Source organism: Eubalaena glacialis, chromosome 3 (genome assembly GCF_028564815.1).
Source record: "Eubalaena glacialis isolate mEubGla1 chromosome 3, mEubGla1.1.hap2.+ XY, whole genome shotgun sequence".
NCBI classification, from domain to species: domain Eukaryota; kingdom Metazoa; phylum Chordata; class Mammalia; order Artiodactyla; family Balaenidae; genus Eubalaena; species Eubalaena glacialis.
In genome coordinates, this window is record NC_083718.1 from 46,558,965 (window position 1) to 46,582,556 (window position 23,592).

The 23,592-nt window shown below is 35.8% G+C and overlaps 1 protein-coding gene across 1 annotated transcript in view; it reads left to right on the forward strand.

Annotated features, from left to right (window-relative positions):
• The window catches only part of KCNK2 (potassium two pore domain channel subfamily K member 2), a 153,662-nt gene that overhangs the window by 29,153 nt on the left and 100,917 nt on the right, over nucleotides 1–23,592 (forward strand). The window contains exon 3 of the mRNA XM_061185607.1: nucleotides 14,957–15,074. Coding sequence (XP_061041590.1) covers nucleotides 14,957–15,074 — 118 coding nt within the window. The remainder of the gene's footprint in view (nucleotides 1–14,956; nucleotides 15,075–23,592) is intronic.

The following is a 23,592-nucleotide window of genomic DNA, read 5'->3' on the forward strand; positions in this document are numbered from 1 at the left end:
ATGGGGGAAACTTGGAGTTTTAAAAGCTAAGAAGCTAAGACAGGATGAGTACGAATCACTACATTTTGGGAAGTTATTCATATATTGTTTTTTCTGTCTTGATTCTGTGACCTTAAGAGCCAAGAAATATAAACATATTAAGCAGTTTTGCATGACTTCCTTTTCTCTGCATAATGTTAGCAAGTCATTAGTAAATTTACTCTGCAGTGTATTAAGAAATTTTACCTGGATCCCAAAAGCACAGACATTTCTTGTAGGTTTATTAATGGCAATGTGTCAATTCAGCTGCAGTGAGAAATACGTAAATTTTACAGGGCCTAAAACAGAGGAACTGTTTATCAGAATATTATTGGAATGTTTTAGTATTGTGATATTTTGCCTTTATTGGTGACTAATTTGGGGTGTGGGAAGTTTGGTTTACCTTCAATACAAGTTGGGTTAACAGCTTACTTTGTTGGTTGTGAGTGTGTATACAGACCTTAAGATTTTCAATCCTTGTCATGATCTTTTACTATATATTCAGGAAGGGCAGGAAAAAAAATTCACTTGTTTTCAAAACCTCTAATAAAAATGGGATTGCCTTTCTGTGGAAACCTGAATAGTTTCCCTAACTATTTCCCCTGTGATTAATTTTATATTGGTATAAAGCATATTTTTGTTTAAACTGGTATGTGTTATGGAAGTATACACTTAAGTGTATTGGAAAATCAAATGAGTAGAAACCAGTGACATTCTATTGAAAAGGCCAACAGAATCTCCAAATTTGGGAATTCTATGGATGCGTGTAATTGACACTGTAAAACTCCCTTTGTTCTGTTTTGGGCTATTTTGTTTTCTCATCAGTTTAGAACTTCAGGCCTTAAAAACAGAGCATGAATAAATGTTGGTTAGTGTGGTGTGCCTGGGCAAACTGGTGTAAAAATATTGCCTAGTGCTATGTCTCCTTGATCTCACTCTTCCAGCTACTCAAATCCTATTTTAAGGATAACTTCTTTCAAAAGAACTTCCTAGACGGAGTGACTATAACTCGCTAAGTTCCTATCTTATTCTTCCAGAACTGTCTCTTTGTTATCTAAACAGCCTTTATCTTTTTTCTCTTCTACTTGCCCTTTTGTTTCTTTCTGACTTCTTGTTCTATCTCCTTCTCTCTCCAAAGTTTCCTTTACTTTTATTAACCTCTCCCCACCCCCGACTTATGCTGAGATGAGGTGGAAGGGGGATGGATAGAAATTAACATTCTGATAGAATATTAATACACAATGTAATAATATGGAACTTAGGAAAATTCATGGAAAATAGCACAGCTGGGGGAGTGCAGGTTTCAGTCTGCTTGCTTTACATGTATTTTTTTTGGCTCCTTCTGAGCTGCAAGGACTCAGTGGTCTTGACCATGTTTTATCCTTTCTACAGCGCAGTGTCATTTCATACAGGCCTCAAAGAATAACAGAATTTCACTTTCCAGTTCGATCCTTGTCTGATGTATAAATCATCTTTATAATCACCTTGCAAATGGTCACTTGATCTTGGATTCTGTTATACAAATTCATTTAATGATAGAAGAGTGGTATGTAAACTATTTTACATGTAGCTACTCAGCGAGATATTGATGACTTCAAAATGCCTTAGAACATGCTTATGTTAGATGAAAATAGTTGAAAGCACATTTATTATGATAACTATTAAAACCAAAAATTGAATATATGCATGTTGTAAAAACTGTTTTAGGAACTGCGAGTGATTTTTTTAATTCTTATTTTTCCAAATGTTCAATAATATATATATATTACTTTTATGATTAATAAAAGCTTCCAGAGTGGATAAAACAAGGAAGATGACCCTCATACCTTGCGGTGTGTCTCTTGCTTCTGGCGCTGGTGATAACATCCACCTCCAGCTCTCTGTTGGTTCTGACTTTGGATTTTAAGCTTTTGTTTCTACTGATAGGAAATAAATTTACACTTTCAAAAGAGCAAGAAAAAAGCTGTACACTTCATTAGTCTGTATAAAAATAGCTTTGACATGTCATGGCATTATCCCTAAATAGAAGGGAAGTCTTGGGAAGGTAAGCGAGATGTTTACTTTTAGAGGTGCTTTCTAAAATCTGGTATGTGGAAACTGCTTCCTGTAGGTAATACTATCCTTTCTAAGCTATAAGAATTAAGCTTTTTGTGTTTTTTACAAAAAGGATTCTTCTTTATAAGAAGTTTCTAATTAATGTGTGGTTAAACTTAGGTCATGCATTATTTGGAAACACATTCTAAGGACTTTGAAAGCCTATTTAAGAAGATAAGAAATGTGTTTTCATTCAAATTGTTTCCAACAAAAACAAAACATTAAAAATGTACTGCATATTACCTTTCTGACTTAAAAGATATACTCTGGGGAAACCTTGAAAACTTCCTTCTTTACCAGACTCTAAATATAGAATGATGTAATCACCTGTGTTCTGTATAAAATATGCAAATGTACTGCTCCATCATTTTTCTACACATGAAATCAGAAATATATCTTTTAAAAAGGAAAAGATTATTGATGTTAGATTTAGAAATCTGACCTTTGTCAATACTTATTACAGTTCATTTAATTGTGGAATAAAATTTGGGGATTTATTTTTCTATTTTGGATTTACATAGGTGCCTCTAATTCTCCTAAACAAAAAAAAAAACCAAAAAAAAAAAAAAATGCCATCTCTGTATAACTATAGAATTTCTGAAAAACTAAGTTCATTTATCAAACTGGAGGCTAGAATGTATGAAATATTGGATATCAAATGATGAATATACAAATTTACTTCTACCAAATGTAATCATCTTAAATAGTAGATAATAGCCCTTGATTTCTGAGATACGTGCAAATGTTGGACATAACTTGAATTTCCCATAAGGATGCAGTGGTTAGTCCATGTTTTCTCACAAAAGCAATCTCAACCATACAGGGTTTTACTTAAACTAACACATATATATCCTTCACTGTAAGCAAGACCATAGTAGATTAATTTGCTATTAACAGTTTCCTGCTATGGGCATTAACTTTATTTTTTTAATTTTATTATTCTTTTTAACATCTTTATTGGAGTATAATCTCTTTACAATGTTGTGTTAGTTTCTGCTGTATAACAAAGTGAATCAGCTATACGTATACATATATCCCCATATCCCCTCCCTCTTGCGTCTCCCTCCCACCCTCCCTATCCCACCCCTCTAGGTGGTCACAAAGCACTGAGCTGATATCCCTGTGCTATGCAGCCGCTTCCCACTAGCTATCTGTTTTACATTTGGTAGTGTATATATGTCCATGCCACTCTCTCACTTCGTCCCAGCTTACCCTTGTCCCTCCCCATGTCCTCAAGTCCATTCGTTACGTCTGCGTCTTTATTCCTCTCTTGCCCCTAGGTTCTTCAGAACCGTTGTTTTCTTTTTTTAGATTCCATATATATGTGTTAGCATATGGCATTTGTTTTTCTCTTTCTGACTTACTTCACTCTGTATGACAGATTCTAGGTCCATCTACCTCACTACAAAAAACTCAATTTCATTTTTTTTTATGGCTGAGTAATATTCCATTGTATATATGTGCCACATCGTCTTTATCCATTCATCTGTCGATGGACACTTAGGTTGCTTCCATGTCCTGGCTATTGTAAATAGTGCTGCAATGAACATTGTGGTACATGACTATTTTTGAATTATGGTTTTCTCAGGGTATATGCCCAGTAGTGGGATTGCTGGGTCGTATGTTAGTTCTATTTTTAGTTTTTTAAAGAACCTCCATACTGTTCTCCATAGTGGCTGTATCAATTTACATTCCCACCAACAGTGCAAGAGGGTTCCCTTTTCTCCACACTCTCTCCAGCATTTGTTGTTTGTAGATTTCTTGATGATGGCCATTCTGACCAGTGTGAGGCGATACCTCATTGTAGTTTTGATTTGCATTTCTCTAATAATTAGTGATGTTGAGCATCCTTTCATGTGTTTGTTGGCAATCTGTATATCTTCTTTGGAGAAATGTCTATTTAGGTCTTCGGCCCATTTTTGGATTGGGTTGTTTGTTTTTCTGATATTGAGCTGCATGAGCTGCTTGTATATTTTGGAGATTAATCCTTTGTCAGTTGCTTCATTTGCAAATATTTTCTCCCATTCTGAGGGTTGTCTTTTTGTCTTGTTTATGGTTTCCTTTGCTGTGCAAAAGCTTTTAAGCTTCATTAGGTCCCATTTGTTTATTTTTGTTTTTAATTTCCATTTCTCTAGGAGGTGGGTCAAAAAGGATCTTGCTGTGATTTATGTCATAGAGTGTTCTACCTATGTTTTCCTCTCAGAGTATTATAGTGTCTGACCTCACATTTAGATCTTTAATCCATTTTGAGTTTCTTTTTGTGTATGGTGTTAGGGAGTGTTCTAATTTCATTCTTTTACATGTAGCTGTCCAGTTTCCCCAGCTCCACTTATTGAAGAAGCTGTCTTTCCTCCATTGTATATTCTTGCCTCCTTTATCAAAGATGAGGTGACCATATGTGCGTGGCTTTACCTCTGGGCTTTCTATCCTGTTCCATTGGTCTGTATTTCTGTTTTTGTGCCAGTACCATACTGTCTTGATTACTGTAGTTTTGTAGTATAGTCTGAAGTCAGGGAGCTGGAGGAATAGGGAGCCTAATTCCTCCAGCTCCATTTTTCTTTCTCAAGATTGCTTTGGTATTCGGGGTCTTTTGTGTTTGCATACAAATTGTGAAAAATTTTGTTCTAGTTCTGTGAAAAATGCCATTGGTAGTTTGATAAGGATTGCACTGAATCTGTAGATTCCTTTGGGTAGTATAGTCATTTTCACAATGTTGATTCGCCAATCCAGGAACATGGTATGTCTCTCCATCTGTTTGTATCATCTTTAATTTCTTTCATCAGTGTCTTATAGTTTTCTGCATACAGGTCTTTTGTCTCCTTAGGTAGGTTTATTCCTAGATATTTTATTCTTTTTGTTGCAATGGTAAATGGGAGTGTTTCCTTAATTTCACTTTCAGATTTTTCATCATTAGTGTATAGGAATGCTGGAGATTTCTGTGCATTAATTTTGTACCCTGCTACTTTACCAACTTCATTGATTAGCTCTATTAGTTTTCTGGTGGCATCTTTAGGATTCTCTATTTATAGTATCATGTCATCTGCAAACAGTGACAGCTTTACTTCTTCTTTTCCAATTTGAATTCCTTTTATTTCTTTCTCTTCTCTGATTGCTGTGGCTAAAACTTCCAAAACTATGTTGAATAATAGTGGTGAGAATGGACAACCTTGTCTTGTTCCTGATCTTAGAGGAAATGGTTTCAGTTTTTCACCATTGAGAACGATGTTGGCTGTGGGTTTGTCATATATGGCCTTTATTATGTTGAGGTAAGTTCCCTCTATGCCTACTTTCTGGAGGGTTTTTATCATAAATCGGTGTTGAATTTTGTCAAAAGCTTTTTCTGCATCTATTGAGATGATCATATGGTGTTTATCCTTCAATTTGTTAATATGGTTTATCACATTGATTGATTTGCATATATTGAAGAATCCTTGCATTCCTGGGATAAACCCCACTTGATCATGGTGTATGATCCTTTTAATATGCTGTTGGATTCTGTTTGCTAGTATTTTGTTGAGGATTTTTGCATCTATGTTCATCAGTGATATTGGCCTGTAGTTTTCTTTCCTTGTGACATCTTTGTCTGGTTTTGGTATCAGGGTGATGGTGGCCTTGTAGAATGAGTTTGGGAGTGTTCGTCTCTCTGCTATATTTTGAAAGAGCTTGAGAAGGATAGGTGTTAGCTCTTCTCTAAATGTTCGATAGAATTTGCCTGTGAAACCATCTGGTTCTGGGCTTTTGTTTGTTGGAAGATTTTTAATCACAGTTTCAATTTCAGTGCTTGTGATTGGTCTGTTTATATTTTCTATTTCTTCCAGGTTCAGTCTCAGAAGGTTGTGCTTTTCTAAGAATTTGTCCATTTCTTCCAGGTTGTCCATTTTATTGGCATATAGTTGCTTGTAATAATCTCTCATGAGCCTTTGTATTTCTGCAGTGTCAGTTGTTACTTCTCCTTTTTCATTTCTAATTCTGTTGATTTGAGTGTTCTCCTTTTTTTTTCTTGGTGAGTCTGGCTAGTGGTCTATCAATTTTGTTTTTCTTCTCATAGAACCAGCTTTTAGCGTTATTGATCTTTGCTATCATTTCCTTCATTTCTTTTTCACTTATTTCTGATCTGATCTTCATGATTTCTTCTGCTAACTTTGGGGGTTTTTTTTGTTCTTCTTTGTCTAATTGCTTGAGGTGTAAAGTTCAGTTGTTTATTTGCAATGTTTCTTGTTTCTTGAGGTAGGATTGTATTTCTATAAACTTCCCTCTTAGAACTGCTTTTGCTGCATCCCATAGGTTTTGGGTCATCGTGTTTTCACTGTCATTTGTTTCTAGGTATTTTCTGATTTCCTCTTTGATTTCTTCAGTGATCTCTTGGTTATTTAGTAACGTATTGTTTAGCCTCCATGTGTTTGTATTTTTTACAGTTTTTTTCCTGTAATTGATATCTAGTCTCATAGAATTGTGGTCAGAAAAGATACTTGATATAATTTCAGTTTTCTTAAATATACCAAGGCTTGTTTTGTGGCCTAATATGTGATTCCTCCTATGGAATGTTCCATGTGCACTTGAAAAGAATGTGTGGCTACATGGCTCAGGAGAAAATGGAGAAAAAGAAAGAAAGAAAAATAACTAAATAAAATAAAATAAAAAGTTATTAAAATATTAAAAAATTATTTAAATAAAAAATTAAAAAGTAATTAAGAAAAACAGAAGAGAGCAACTAAACCAATAAGCAAATACACCAATGATAAAACTATGATAAAACTATACTAATGATATAAACTATACTAAGATTAATATAAAAATCAAAACTAGTCAGTTGCATACAGCAAACCCCAAGTCTACAGTTGCTCCCAAAGTCCACCGCAGCAATTTTGGGATGATTCGTTGTCTCTTCAGGTATTCCACCGGTGCAGGGTACATCAAGTTGATTGTGGAGATTTAATCCACTGCTCCTGAAGCTGCAAAGAGAAATTTCCCTTTCTCTTATTTGTTTGTACATCTCCTGTGGTTCAGCTTTGGATTTGGCCCTGCCTCTGCATGTAGATTGCCCTCTGGCATCTGTTCTTCGCCCAGAAAGGATGGGGTTAAAGGAGCAGCTGATTAGGGGACTCTGGCTCACTCAGGCCGGGGGGAGGGAGGGGTACGGAATGCAGTGTGAGCCTGCGGCCACAGAGGCCAGCGTGACGTTGCAACAACCTGAGGTGCACCGTGTGTTCTCCCGGGGAAGTTGTCCCTGGATCACGGGACCCTGGCAGGGGTGGGCTGCACAGGCTCCTGGGAGGGGAGGTGTGGATAGTGACCTGTGCTTTCACACAGGCTTCTTGGTGGCTGCAGCAGCAGCCTTAGAGTCTCACGCCCGTTTCTGGTGTCTACGCTGATAGCTGCAGCTCGCGCCTGTCTCTGGAGCTCATTTAGGCGGTGCTCTGAATCCCCTCTCTTCACGCACCCTGAAACAATGGTCTCTTGCCTCTTAGGCAGTTCCAGACTTTTTCCCGGATTCCCTCCTGGCTAGCTGTGGCACACTAGCCCCCTTCAGGCTGTGTTCACCCAGCCAACCCCAGTCCTCTTCCTGGGCTCTGATCTCCGAAGCCCGAGCCTCAGCTCCCAGCCCCCACCCACCCCAGCTGGTGAGCAGACAGGCCTCTCAGGCTGGTGAGTGCTGGTTGGCACCGATCCTCTGTGCGGGAATCTCTCTGCTTTGCCCTCTGCACCCCTGTTGCTGCGCTCTCCTCCGTGGCTCCGAAGCTTCCCCCCTGCCAGCCCCCCATCTCCGCCAGTGAAGGGACTTCCTAGTGTGTGGAAACTTTTCCTCCTTCACAGCTCCCTCCCAGAGGTGCAGGTCCCGTCCCTATTCTTTTGTCCCTGTTTTTTCTTTTTTCTTTTGCCCTACCGAGGTACGTGGGGAGTTTCTTGCCTTTTGGGAGGTCTGAGGTCTTCTGCCAGCGTTCAGTAGGTGTTCTGTAGGAGTTGTTCCACATGTAGGTGTATTTCTGATGTATTTGTGGGGAGGAAGTTGATCTCCACGTCTTACTCCTCCGCCATCTTGAAGGTCCTCCTCGTATTAACTTTAATTCTGCAGTAATAAGTGTTACACTCAGTGAAAGTTAGCATGTTTTTACACACTGTTAATGAAAACATAAATAGCATTCTCTTGTATGCTAATATGGAATTGCTATTTTATAGGCCAAAAAGTGCTTGGTTATTGGCAATTTTATATGGTTCAACCAGTGTTATCATTAGCTGAGAGTTGCTACTGGAATATTTTTGTGGGGCAGTATGCTAATATGGTATGGTTTTTAGGAAGTTGTTTGCTTCCTCGTTGGATTGTCAACAGTCCCAGTTGATACTCTGACAGAAGTATTTGACAGAAATATTATCTCATGCAAGGAAGCCTATAGCACTGCTTTAGTCTCCAGAATACCAAGAAAGGACACAAATGTGAAGAAGATGGTTTTGGTTTCTGGGGATTTTTCTCAGTGCTACAAAGGATGTTATGGGCTGCCTTTGTATGTAAGTTTGCAGTGAAGCCCTATAATGCTACTTCTTGGCTGAACTTAATTTAATATGTATAATGGCCCAAGAAGCAGCCCCAGTGATTAGGACTACAGTATGTCACTGACATTAGAAGAGAAGCTTCTTATGCAAAAGATGTCTATAAATAACATTTAAGACAAATATGTTTGGCTAATAAAGATTTTCTGAAAAGCACCTAGGAAATGGATAAACAAATGTGACTACTCATTGATTCAAATATGCCGATCGAGGTTGCCTAGGATCTCCCAGTGCTGTATTTGAATTCTGAGCCTGTAAGAGTAAGGGCCATCTTGAGACACTCTCTGGTTTTATTAGCAGCACTTTTCAGAGCAGTTCACATCATCTGGCATTAGATAATCATGATGTTGCTGCATAGCCAGAAGGTTAAGGATAAGATGCATAAGGATCCTGCAGCCTTTACCAACAGTCCTCAAACATTGCTGCATATTATTGATGGTTGATGATGATTTTTTGTGGTGTAACAATAAATAACAATGATACCTACATAATATCTTCCCACAAAGTCATTTGGCAATAAGAGCATCATTATTTTGCTTTCCTTATTATGCATTCTTCACGTCAAGATAGTCTTGTGTATATGGTTGAAATGGTCAGATGCAGTGTTGTGAATGTGTGATTTGACTTCTTTCCGAAAGGCTAGCCTCCACTCAGGATGAAATTAGTTCTTCCACAAGGAAATAGTGACCAAAAAAGATATAAAATTGTGTCTTACAGAAATTTGGCAAGAGAATACTTGTTCCCCTTTGAGGAACTGTATAATTATACAGATATCAGTATAATTATAATTGGATTTAGCTACTATATCAATTTATTTGAAATAATGTCCTTTTTCAGAGGAGAAGAAGTGAGATCAATCTTAAATATCCAGTTAAAAGAAGTTGTCATTGAACCAGTTACACATACATCTTTGATGTAGCCCAGTTAGATGCCAGTGCCTTGTACCTGCAGTTTAGAATTCTTATATCACTTAAAATTTTCAAATTATTAATGTGACCCTACTTTTAGGATTATAGGTATGATAGCATATTTTAATGAAATCTTGGTTATGATGTTAACAGAGGAGGAATTCATGGAAGGCATTCAGAACAGTCTGTATTGTTCTGGTGAACATGAACATCTGAGCATCTGAGCAAAGGGAAAAAAAAACATGAAATCAGAACTTGTATTTTAAGATCCACAATATAACCTACTCTGAAAATAATATATTCTTCAGGCCTTCCCCAGGGTTACTTACTTTATAATATCTTTTCCTTCAATGAAAAAATAGCTAGTCAAGTACTTTATAACACATGCTAAAGTTGTTCCTAGGCATTGGACACACAGGGAAATTTTAATGATTGTCATTGATTGTCTTGAGTTCCAAGGCTACACTAGTCTCTTACAATTACAAATAAGTGTGTCTTATTGTTGTTCGGTGTTAAAACTCGATATAGTTCCAAAACACCAGATGACATCGAGACAGAAACTTCTTACAATTCAAGAATACACAAATTCACATTAGAACTCAGTGAACTTTGATTCTAAAGCCATCATTGTCATGGAAACCAAGATTTTTTATAATTACTTTTATGAGTAATTTATCCTTTATCCTCTCTAGAACTATAAGCCTCTCAGAGCTCTATTTCTTAAGTTTAAGCTCCTATTCTTGACTAGAATCGTGTATGCAATTGCCTTTCCTTAATGTACATTCTATGATTGTCAATTAACTGAAAAGCAAAAATTGAGTGTGAATCCAATCAAGGGTATTTTATACTATTTCTATTGTATGTTAAATTTGGAAGTCCTCCCTTAATCAATACTTCAGGATTAAATGCCTAGGATCCCACATTCTCTTTACCCTAACCTAAAAAATTCAACTTATTCATAAATTATGAACATGACTTGATTGTCCACAAAAGTTACAGTTAGTGGAAAAGTGCATTTTTATTACAGATGAAGTGATTGTTACTTTAATCACATAATATGGCACATACAGAAACAGTTCTCATGAAGACATTTTTTAAGTGCTCTGATGGCCTGAATTGACGTTGAAATTGTAGGGACTCTTAGATATGTCAGTGCACTTGTCAAGGGCATCCAATTTCCTGTGGATGTTGACCAGGGGACCTCGTACAAAAATATAAAATAGGGCTTCCCTGGTGGCACAGTGGTTAAGAATCCGCCTGCCAATGGATGGGACACAGGTTCGAGCCCTGGTCCGGGAAGATCCCACATGCCGCGGAGCAACTAAGCCCGTGTGCCACAACTACTGAGCCTGTGCTCTAGAGCCCGTGAGCCACAACTACTGAGCCCACGTGCCTCAACTACTGAAGCCCGCGTGCCTAGAGCCCGTGCTCCACAACAAGAGAAGCCACCGCAATGAGAAGCCCGTGCACCACAATGAAGAGTAGCCCCCGCTCTCCGCAACTAGAGAAAAACCTGCATACAGCAACGAAGACCCAACGCAGCCAAATAAATAAATAAATAAATAGATAGATAGATAGATAAATAAATAATCCTCTTTAAAAATAGAAATTTACAAGAATCTTCCAGAGAAAGGACCTCACGGTAGACTCATTCTCATAGTGATTTGACATATTCCTGGTTCCATCTCAAGCCTCTGTTGCAATAATCACAGCTCTGTGATAACTATTTACAACCCACACATTGCCAGACATTACTGTCTCTAAGTCTACATTTGCTTCTTTTGGGTTTAAATAATTTGTGGAACTTATCCAAATGTCTGGGTAATGCTGAACCTCATCACTGACGAGCAAAAGAATAGGCTAAAATGATGATGCTGGCTATGGAGGCTATATTAGGTCAATTGTTGGAGGAATTAGCTTGCTTCTACTAAATAAAATAATTTTACTTAATTGGGTGGAGTCTAAAGACATGCCTTATCTTTTCTCATCTGTACCACCCATGTTTTCACTTCTCTGTTGTTTCCCCATTGTCTAGCACCATAAAAAATTGATAAATTTTTTTTTGAATAAATGAATGTGTTGAAGAAATGCCTATAAAATATAAAAATATACTTTTTAATTAAAGTACAGTTGGCATACGGTATTATGTTATCTTCAGGTATACAACATAGTGATTCAACATTTAAATACATTACAGAATAATCGTCATGATAAATCTAGTAACCTTCTGTACCATACAAAATTATTACAGTGTTATTGACTATATTCCTTTTGCCATATATCACATCCCTGTGACTTATTTATTTTATGAGGAAGTTTGTACTCTTAATCTCCTTTATTTCACCCAGCTGCCTGCCCTTTCCCCTCTGACAACCACTAGTTTGTTCTCTGTATCTATGAGTTTATGTTTTGCTTTGTTTGTTTTGTTTTTTAGACTTCATATATAAGTGAAATCATATGGTTTTTGTCTTTTTCTGTCTGACTTATTTCATTTAACATAATACCCTTTAGGTCCATTCATGTTACAAATGGCAAGATTTCATTCTTTTTGATGGCTGAGCAATATTCCATTATATATGTATCCATCTGTTGATGGATCCTTAGGTTGCTTCCATGTCTTGGCTATTGTAAATAATGTAGCACTGAACATAGAGGTACGTATCTTTTTGAATTAATGTTTTTCATGTTCTTTGGATAAATACCAAGAAGTGGAGTTGCTGGATTGTATGGTAGTTCTGTTTTTAATTTTTTGAGGACTCGCCATACTGTTTTCCAGATTGGTTGCAGAAGCATATATTAGAATCTGTTTCCTATTAAGCCTGGCATTTAAGAGATTTATAAAATTCTAAAACAATGCCTCTCTTCTCACTAAATCTTTGCCTTGGAAACATAATTATTTTTCATAAAAGTATGTTAATTTATTTTAACATATAATGGGCTTATTGTAATTTTTACATGAATTAATCAAAACATTTTGAAAGTTAGAAATTCAAAAATATAAATATCAATAGTTATAACTCACATTCCAATGCTCCTTGATGTCTACAATAATTTTTGAGACCATAAAGTGGTTCTGAGATAAAAAAATTTGAAAGTTGCTGGCTCAAAGAATGGGCAATATATACTTGTGTATACAACAGCAATAACCAGTTATAATATAAAATGGAAAAAAAGTAAAATATCTAAAAATAACCTTACAGTTCTATGTGGAGTATAACAAAAAATGGTCTATTTCAGAATATGAAAGGAGACTCAGTAAATGGAGATTCACACCATGTTCTTTGATGGGAAGTTTCACTATTATAATAGTGCTCATTTTTCTTAATTAATTTATAGATTTCACATATATCCAAACAACAGAAATATATTAAACCTGTGAAAGTGAAAATTTCTATAAAATTTAACTAAATGATTCCTAAGTTTATGCAAGAATAATAGGTTAGTAACTGCAAAAAAACATTTTTCAAAGAAGGATAATCAGGGAGACCTGCCTTATCTGATATTATATTTACAGTAGAGAGTCAAATAATCAGTTATCTCAAAACCAGCTTCATTGTGTGTTGTACATATATGTGTATATATGTGTATTTGTGTGCATTTAATATATGATAAAGGAAACATTAGTGTTCAACTTCACTCACTAAAGGATACGTAAATGTAAACAATTCTTATCAGTTTAGTAAAGATAAAATATTAATATCAGAGGTAATAGTATTGCTAAGCATTTGTAAATTGCTGGGGGGCAATTATAAACTGTAACAACCTTCTTGGATAGCTACTTGCTAGTATACATCAAGTGCTTTAAAATATTCATAATCTTCAATGTGGCGAATTTATTTCTAGCAATCTCTCCCACAAAAATATTCAGAAATGAAAAAATATTTATATGCAAATGTGTTTATAGCAGCACTTTTTATAATAAGACAAATTTTAGAACAGCATTTATGTCTACATATTGGGCAATGATTAAGTAAATATGGTAATGACAAGGAAAACCGCATATAGAATAATATTAAATAAAAATAGAGAATACATTTCATATAGTTCATAAATCCAGCTATGTAAAATGTGTAGCAGAATGCCAGGAGCAGATACCTTAATACATGAAAAATTTTTATTATCCTCTTTATGCCTTGCTGTATTTGCCTAAGTTTTTAAAATAATGAATATATATCATTGTTAAAGTAAATAAAAACATTACAATTCAATTAACTATTGAAGTTTCAATTTATAGTTTAAGACGAGTCAGACAACAGATTTTATATTGCATTTCAGCTCTGGATTACCTGTTCTTTTACATCTGACAGTAACTTCAGATAGGTACTGTCATTAACTTGCATGTCATTTACATGTCATTAACTTCAGATAGTGCCTCCATTTTTACAGTGTAGTTTTTGTCCATTTGCTAATAAACTATATAACTTTAAACAAGTCACTTTACCTTTCTTGGTCTTTAATTTCCTTGCCTATCAAATGAAGGTCCTTCCAATTTTAAAATCTGGAAATTAAGTGGTAAAGATTTAAAAACTGTATTTCCAACAGAAATGTCTTTTGCCACCATCTATATGTCTCTCTTTTACTACACATTTTCTCCTAACTTATTCTCTTCTATGTTTGTGTTTCTGGAGCTCCCTCTTCCCTCCCTAACATCTGATGATTGAGAAGGGATTATAATATCATCTTTCTGCCTGTCTCCCAGTACTACTCAAAGCAGCATCCAGATTCTAGTGTTCCTATATGAATATTGTTGACTGTCATCTACAGGTCATTGATGATACTCATTGTCATAGAATTTATAAAAATCTGTAGAGATTCTAAGAATCTCGATATAAATGAACTGACTCAAGCTTGATGATGAAGTGCTGTTGTCTGTTCCTTGTCATTTTAGCCTGTTTTGTTGGACCTTACTGATATTATACTCTCCACTGCTATACACAACCCAGGCTTGGATACCTATGTTTACCATTCAAAATGACTAGCACTTTGGAAATACTTGTTTTTTTGTTGAAGCTATTATATAGTATTTAAATTGTAGTTTGCAATCTGATATTTTAACTCTGTGGTGCTTACTAAAAATTATTGCTATATTTAGTTGTTAATTCAAATAAGTTGCTAAATATGGTACTGGATGATGATATGAATGCATATCATAACACAATAGGATAAGCTTTATGCAGATTCATTCACTCGATATCAAATATAATTTTCTTATAATTTAATGTATTAAATTCTTTAGTGTAAAGTTTTAATCTATATTGTATACTTTAAATGGAAAAGCAAACCTCAGAATTGATGCTCTTTGTCTAATTGGTCATCTGGGGTGGAATATATGCTGTTTGATGCCTCCATGTGATTCATGTGTACTGATAAATTTCTTTTTAAACTTGCAGCAAATAGTGGCAGCAATAAATGCAGGGATTATACCTTTAGGAAACACCTCCAATCAAATCAGTCACTGGGATTTGGGAAGTTCCTTCTTCTTTGCTGGCACTGTTATTACAACCATAGGTAGGAGACAACTTATTTTGTTTTTTAATTTTGGTACAGCTTGTGAGCTAAAATTCACTTGTTTGAATTTTTTTTACAGTTGGTCAAAATGGTCTACTTAAGGTAGAAAACTAGATTTTAGTAAATTGATTTTGAAAAGAGAGTTTAAAGGTTTGAACAAAAGAATGATGGAAATGAATTAGTTATTGTTTCAGAATACTGAGTTGTTTAAAATCCATATGAAACTCGAGAGCAGTTCATTTGAGTCATTTGACTAAAGGATAAGAACATCAAGAAATAGCTTGAAATGATGATTTTTTGGGGGGACAAGTAGTTTAAAATTTTCCTGCATCTTTGATTCTTTAGCACAGAAAGAAACGATTTGAGTACAATTTTGACATTCTTTTCATGAAGTTCTTATTTGATATCACGTTCTTCAACTTGTAAAATTTAACATTTGAACAGATTGTTCCTATTCTTATATGCTTGTCTATTATGATTATTTCAGGCCTTTTTCATGCATTATGTTTTTCCAATAACACAAATGTATAAAAAATTAACACTGAAATATTAAGATTACAAAAAAATGAAAGTTTAAGCCCTTGCCCTTTTACCTTTTAATCACGTTGTATGTCATACTGTTAAAAAGGGTCACAGTGGAACATGGTCTCTTTGTTGGGATTGACTGTGCATCCACTCAGCACCCACTAGGCAGCAGAATGGGTACATGTAGATGACTTCTCTTCTGTTAGTTAGTCCTTCAGTGCCCAAGAAATAGCCAGAGGATATAAATGCAGACCCCATAGTGAAAGCCATGCTTGCCATGCCGTGAGGATTGGGAGGAATTACAGCTGTCTTGTTTCATGGAAGGAGGTGGGTTTAAAGCATAATTTTCAATGAAGAGAAGGAAATTGACTCATCACAATTATGAAGAAAATATGTGTGCAAAGGGAATTCTCCCCTTCCACACATGCTTGTGATGAGATTTCCTCTCATGGGCTTGACCTCTGATTTGGGTGTGTGAATTAAGATTCTAAAAGTTTTAATTTTATTCTTCGATGTCACTGATAGATTATGAAGTGTATACAGTTTTCAAATGAGTACCTTATATCTAAGTCCTAAATAAGTGAACATGGACAATTTATGGATGAACTCTTGCTTAGACTTTTCCTTTGAGAGGAATTTGTAGTGTCCTGTCATTATGTGAATCCACTGTAATGCCTCTTTGTGCTGGAACACTTGCCAGTGAAATAAATACCTTAGCATGTTGATTTTTGCCTTTGTTAAGAAGTCAAAGAGCTATGTTTACTCTTACATCTCCATCAGCTAGGTCAAAAGTTGTGTGGCTGCGAAAATCTGGAAGAATGGCAACCTTGATATCTAACCATAATAACAGGTTAACTTTGGAGCGTAGACATCTTGGCCATTTCTACTATGGAAATAACTGTTTATTGTGTAAACTACTTAGAGTCTGGAAGGAAAAAAAAGCTCACAGACTGAGTGAGAATGGTTTGTTTCTGCCCAATGAAAACTCAAATGTCCACGTTATAACTCATCATGACCACCACTAAATTATTCTCCAAGAGACTTATTATACAGACTTAGTGTTGCATCCTATGTTTATAAACAGTCTCATTTTTTGAATCCCAAATTCAGTAAGTTTTGCAGACATATACTTCAACACATGAAAAAAATAAACTTATTACCAGCCTTACCCCCAAATTACAGCCATTAAGCACAGTAGCTGATTATTTAGGTTGTTTAGGTAGCTGCCTGACAGCCCAAATCTCTTACTGTTCTATCTCAGTCTTAGGTGGATTAAGGCATTCTAGGTCACCGACATTTACTCCATGGTCTTCTACTCCTAGGTCAAGGCCATCTCCTCTGACCTTGGACTAGATTATGGTCTAGGGCAAGGTAAAAATTTTGGCCTCTTTCATATGTCTCCATCTGAGAGATATCCAAGTCTTATTTAATAAAATTCAAAGTGTAATTATTAATATTGCTAATGATAATAATTGTGTGATCTTTGAAGTGGTTTTTAGAAATCATAGAAATTGTAACCTCTAGCACTAAGCTACACTGTATTAGCTGTTTAAAAAATAGAACTTGAGACAGTCTGGGAGAAAAAGTTGCAGTTGCTCTTGTAGGGTGTCTGATACAGGCAGTGCTTCATGGAGCTGCATTGGCTGAACTGTCCCAGAATTTTCTACTCAGTGTTAACAATTTGTCTAAGAAGCCAAAGTGACCCTTATTATTCATTAGAAATATGCCCAAGAGAAGTTCAGTTATACAAAATAGAAAATTAAAATTTAAGACCTAATTTTAGAGAATCTCTTCATATATCTACACACTGTTTTCAACATCATACCCTTCCAAGCCCTTCACAAATTCCATTTCACAGTTGCACAGACTAACATCCATTCCTGACTATTCTTTTTCTCTCATTCCTTGCTTCCAGTTCATCAGTCAATCCTGTTGGCTCTGCCTTTAAAGTAGATCTATAATTTAACTACTGCTCACCATTCAAACTGCCACCATTTTGGTCCAAGCCAGCATCATCTCAGTGCCAGCATCCATGTAGAAAGAAACCTTCTGCTCAGAAATATTCTCTGGATTCCAACTCATTCAGAGCAAACACCATACCCCACTGCTTATCACACCTAATAAGATGCAAGTTCTGGGATTTTTATGTGTTTGAGTCTTTTCTGTATCCCCAGTGCCTGACACATAGTGGGTGCTTAATAATTATTTTTGGAATTAAAAACAAATGGGGATTCTAAATGATATGAACTGCACCTTGTTGGAAATTACATAACACTAAATTGATAACTTATTACACTAAATTCTTAGCTCTTTAAACAGGCTTCAGTACTAACTTTTTTTGTTTGTTCATTTACTTATTCAAAAAATAATAAAACATGATCAGTCTGCTACTATAAAGATAAAAGATAAATTACTTGAGCCCAGGTGGCACACAGACCGGTCAGGGAGGCCCGTGGGCAGATAGTCATTTACAATATAGCATGCCAGGTGCTATGGCTTAAGAGCATTCAGTGGGAATGTATAGGAGTGACGCTGTACATAGATACTGGGGTAGGTGGGTAGGTAAAAAGGGAGCAAGGAATACTTCCCTTTCCTTGATAAATGTCCTACTTGAGATTGGAAAAAGAATTAGGAATTTCCCAGATGAATAAAGGTAGAATGGGAGCATTCCAGGCATCAGGAGTTCATGTGGGAAAGATTAGGGGTAAGAGAGAATATGGTCTGTTTAGGAATTACAGGTCATCTAAAATTGTTGTTTGTAGTTGAAGGGATTCATCTTTAGAACCATGTAAATCATTAAGTCAACGTAGTAGCTCCTATTGGATCTATGCTACTTTTGCCACTGCTGGGAGTGTAAAAGGAAATAAGAACACAATTTGCAATCAAATTTGGGAGATAAAATTTACAATTAGGAAATAATGGAATAATAACAAAAATAGGTCTTGTATAATCAAATATTACATGGAACAATGGTTTCAGTGCTATAAGAATTGAGAAAAAGGAAAGAACATGTGGGCTGGAACGGGGAGGAAAGGCTTAATTAGAGAAGTTGGATTTGAACTATGCTTTGAAGAAATTGTTTTGGTTTAGATTGATGGAGGGGAAAAAGCCTCCCAGTCTGTGAGATAGCTAAGCAAAAACACCAAGAGAGAATGAGCCTGACTTATTTCAAGGATAGAAAAGTAAGTATTTGAGTAGACCAGAGGAATTGTTTAAAGGAGTAATGGGAAATATTATTGACTGATTCACATGGGAAGAATACAGTTGAATATAATTTGGTTTTTGAGAATTTTGGATCTACTGTACTAAGAACATGGATTTTTTGGAAAGCGAAGTGACAGGTTAAAAGTGACATTAGAAGATGCATCTGTCAGGAAGAGGATACGTGGAGACTGACAGTGAGGGAACAGTTAGGAGACCATTTCTGTGATCCACGGAAGGGGAGTGAGAGTGTTGACTGGGAGGATTGGAGTTGGTGTTGAAAGATGAGATTAGGACAAAAGGTTGAAATAATTAGATGCGGGAATCAACAGGCCTTGGTGACTAATACAACAAAGAGAGAGGCATCTAAATGTTGACTATTGAAATGAAATGAATATCTAGGCAGCAGGCTGGTAGTTCATAAGCAGTCCTAGTTGATCCTGTGAAGAAAAAGGAGTTTAAAAAAATGGCCAAGATTTTATACATGGTGTTATATTAGGAAGCTTCATTTTAGTCGTTTTCCCACCTCAATTTTTATTTGTTGGTTTATTCTTTAATTCAGACAGACTAGAAAGACAAGGTGGACAGGCTCCCTCCGGAGCTCACATTGGGGTTGAGGAGACCCAACAATCAGTCAGTGCACTTAAAAACAAGACCATTATCAATGGCAGTAAATGCTCTACAAGAAGTTCATGTGCGTGATCAAGAGTAGGTAGTGGAGCCGGAGCAGGGAGCGGCAGGTGCTCTAAAGCAGACTGATTCAAGAGCTCTCAGAGCAGGTGACAGTTAAGTGGAAGCCTAAAGGATGAAAAGAAATCAGCCAGGGAAAGAAGAGTGCAAAGATGAGTTCAGGCAGAGGGCACAGCATGGCAAAGAAGAAGCGAGATTAGCAAGATGAACAGGGGCCAGTGGATGTAGGACTTGGTAGGTCATGACAATAGCCTCAATTCAGTGAGAAACCACTGAAAGATTTAAGCAGAAGGGAGTCCTGATGTGACTCAGGCTGCAGTTCAGAGGGCAAAAGGGAAAGCAGGAAGGCGAATGAGAAGGTTATTGCATTACTCCATATGAGAGAAGATGTTCACTTGAACTACGGAGGTGGCAGTGAGGAGGATGAAAAGTGGACGGATGCATGATATTAAAAAGAGAGTTTATGGATGGAGATACACTTATCTCTGAGAATGGGGCCATGGGTGGGGGTGGGGTTAGTGTTTTAAATTTTATTTTAAAGAATAATAAGAAATCACTTAAACTCTAGGAAAGGCTGTTGGCAAAAATGATGTAATGGAAAACTGTATTCTATTTTGAGGTCAATTTAAAGATTAGAATAAGATGTAAGGTGATTTTATTCCCTGAAGGCATTAAAATATAATAAAATTTTCCCCAGTGGATAGTAAATTGGAATGCCAGGGACAGGATTTGCCCAAACTTATCACTGAATCATCCTGATCTCTGAGTGTCAGAATGCAAATAACAAGACACCGCTGTGGTCTACAGCAACTTTAAGATCCCAAAGCATCATGTTAGGTCTTATGGAAAACTTCCTTGGAGTAACATTTCTCGTATTTACAAAGCACTCTTGTTTTCCACCCCTTGAGTTATAGAGATTGGATTCAGGTATATAGTTTCTGTGTTTAGTTTTTCTGTATTTTGAACCAGCCACTGGGACTTTCAGTTTCCTTTTACCTAGATTGAATTATTGAATTGCTGAAACTGTTACGACAATGGTCACAGATTTTCTGCCAACTCTTATTTTACCTGTTTAGCATAATGCTTAATTATGCATTAGAAAACAGGGGAAAAAATTAAAGAAAGATTAGAAAAAAACAGGGAAAAAAATTAAAGAAAGTTTTAACAAACAGTTCCAGATAAAAAGAAGAGGTCAATTTTGGAAATGCCAAGACTGTACTGAAAACTGTAAAGCCTATGCATATCTTTAGCAGAGAGTCTAGGACCTTTCTGTTGGTAAAAAAGCTATAACTTAAAAGGTGAGGGAAAAGGTGTAAGATCTTTTTTGTTCAATTTTGTAATCTCATGAAACCACTGTCTGAACTTGGAAATGAACAGACTTGAAGCAGTGGTGTAGAATTTGACAGTCAGCATTTTCCCAGGGGATGATGTCATTGCAGCTTTGGGTATTGGGTGCTATCTTATTAATTTGGTACACTCATAATTCTGTGGCATTTCACTAGTCTCTTGGCTGTTCTCTGAGAACTGCATATTGGATTTTGGAAACACATTTTAAAGGAAAGTTGAGCTTCCTTCAGGCAGCTTAAAAGGCAGATAATCTTGCAAGGTGACTTCCAGCTCTGACTCCATAATCTCATTGCATTTTTCTTTATGCCAGTTTGTTAAAGTAGATAATTCTTTTTCCAAAATCTGTAATTCTGGTGTTGTGCAGTTGAAATACAGAAGTTGAAATTAAGAAATTGTTTTGGGTCTTTGATGCGCTGTTTCTCTTCCCATCCACTAAAATTAATGAAAATAAAACCTATCTCAGGATATTAACATAAATTCCTACCATTCAGAACCTTCACATAGGTTTATTTTCTAAGTTAAAATGCATTTATTCTTCAGAGAAAATGCCTTCTGAACGGTAGTTAAGATTGCAGAGTGCAAAATTATATTTGATAGGCAATAAAGCAGAATTATTGCATAAATAGTATTATAGACTCCAAATCTTTTCTCATTACGTATGTATGTTAATCAGCACAAAGAGGTTTAATTCAGAGCACCTAGTACTCAGAATCCTGTGCTAGTTGGACAGTGGTTTGGGAGCATTAAGGATGTAATCTTCCCAGGAGTGAGGCAGTGTTTTTATTATTATTATTATTATTATTTGGTAGTAGAACACAGAGCAAGAAAGTATAGATATAAAAGAAACCAGAAGTGCCAGTGAGAGGAGGGCTGGCTATGGTATCTGCCTAGTAGTCATCCACATCTTGGGTGTGTTCAAGGCAGGAATTGCTTGCATTCTGTAACAAAATATACTTTTATATATTTTTGCCTACTTTTGAAAAGTTTGCGATAACATATTTTCAGTCTTCGGGAAATCAGTCACTGTCAAATGATGTGATCATGAAATTACCCCAAAATTGGAAGCAAAGAATTGTCATGAAGTTCATGCCCTGAATAAATACAGAATCTATTTTTAATCTTGTCATTTCCCCCTTCCCAACCACTATATGAAATGTAGCACGCTTGTCATAGATTATAGATTTTATAGAGCATCTGATTGACCACTAGATATGCAAGTATTGCTCGGAATGTGATTAAAACTAGGTGAGATGATTATCAGAAAAATATTTTTGTAATTGTCTCAAGTATTGCATTTGATAGGGAACAAACGTAATAACATTTGTCTGGGCCTGTCTACTTTAATCTAGTAATTATGCTACATATTTGTTTTCTTCCCAATCCTTTAAAAAAAAATCTAGACTTGTGCAATCTTACTCTTGGAAAATTGGCATTGTTATTTATGTGGTACTGTAAAAATAACATGGTATTTACAAAAGAAGTACCTGTGCCAAATGAGGTTCATGTGTAAGTATTGTGGTTTGTGTGCACATAAGGTACGATGCAGATAATGACTAATTCTGAACACAAAGGAATTCCATGCAGCCATCTCTTGGTTCTAAAGTACCACTGGGGAAAATATTGATATTATGAACTTTTGAAAGTCACAAGTCATCAAAAAATGCAAGTTAATTACTAATCTTAAACTTCTTCCCCTTCTAACTTTATTTTTAAAGCAAAAACAGCAAACGTGGGCAAATTTGGTTGATGTGTTGTACCTCTCCTCTTTAAGCTTAAGTTTCCCTTACCGGAGATGCTAACAAAGAGTGAAATTCCCAAAGGCAAGCAGCAAGAGAAGGAAAAAGAAAGAAGGGGTATGGAATAAATCATAATCAGCCTAAGTAGCTCCTGTTTAAAGAGTGCAGGTTTTAATAGGTAATTTCAGTGGTACCTGTAGATAACTTAATGAAAACTCTGTTTTTTGTTCTTTGTTTGTTTTTTTGAATAAGAATTAGGTGATTTAATATATAACAAATGAGACTTAATCTAAAACATAGAAAAATGAAGGATTATTCAATTAATGATATTGAGGTAACTAGTTCCCAATATGGAAAAGATCACTTAGAACCATGCCTTATACATCAACATGAATTACAGTTGAATTCAAGAGTTAAGTTTTTCAAAAATCACTCCTTGGGAAAGTTAGAATAATTTGATTACTTAATATAGATAGAGATGAGTTATGATAAGCTACCCCTGGTAAGCTAAAAACCAACAGAAAAAAAAATCACAGAAGAAAATATGTATATGACCAGGTACAAAAATTGAACCCTCCGTATGCTTCCTGACACACATACACATGCAGTCACCAAGCTGAAACATCAAAGTAGACAAAGCAGTTTGTACTATGAAAAAAGATTAATATACATCACATATAATTCTAAATAGACTTATAAAAATATCAAATCATCATAGACAGTTAAAGGACAGATTAGAAATTGGAGGTGATTTAAACTATATGTTGCCTTAAAAATCTAAGAGATATATATATATATGTATATATTATTCTACAAAATTTACGAATCTAAAAGCTGTATGATGCCAAATACTTGTGAGAATATTATGAGAAGGGCACTTTCCTATATTGCTGGTGGCATTGTAAATTGATATAACCTTTTTTTGGAAAGCAATTTGGCAATGTGTTTCAAGAGTCATAAAAATGTTCATACCCTTTAACCTAGTAATTCTACTTCCGGGAATCTATCCTAAGGAAATC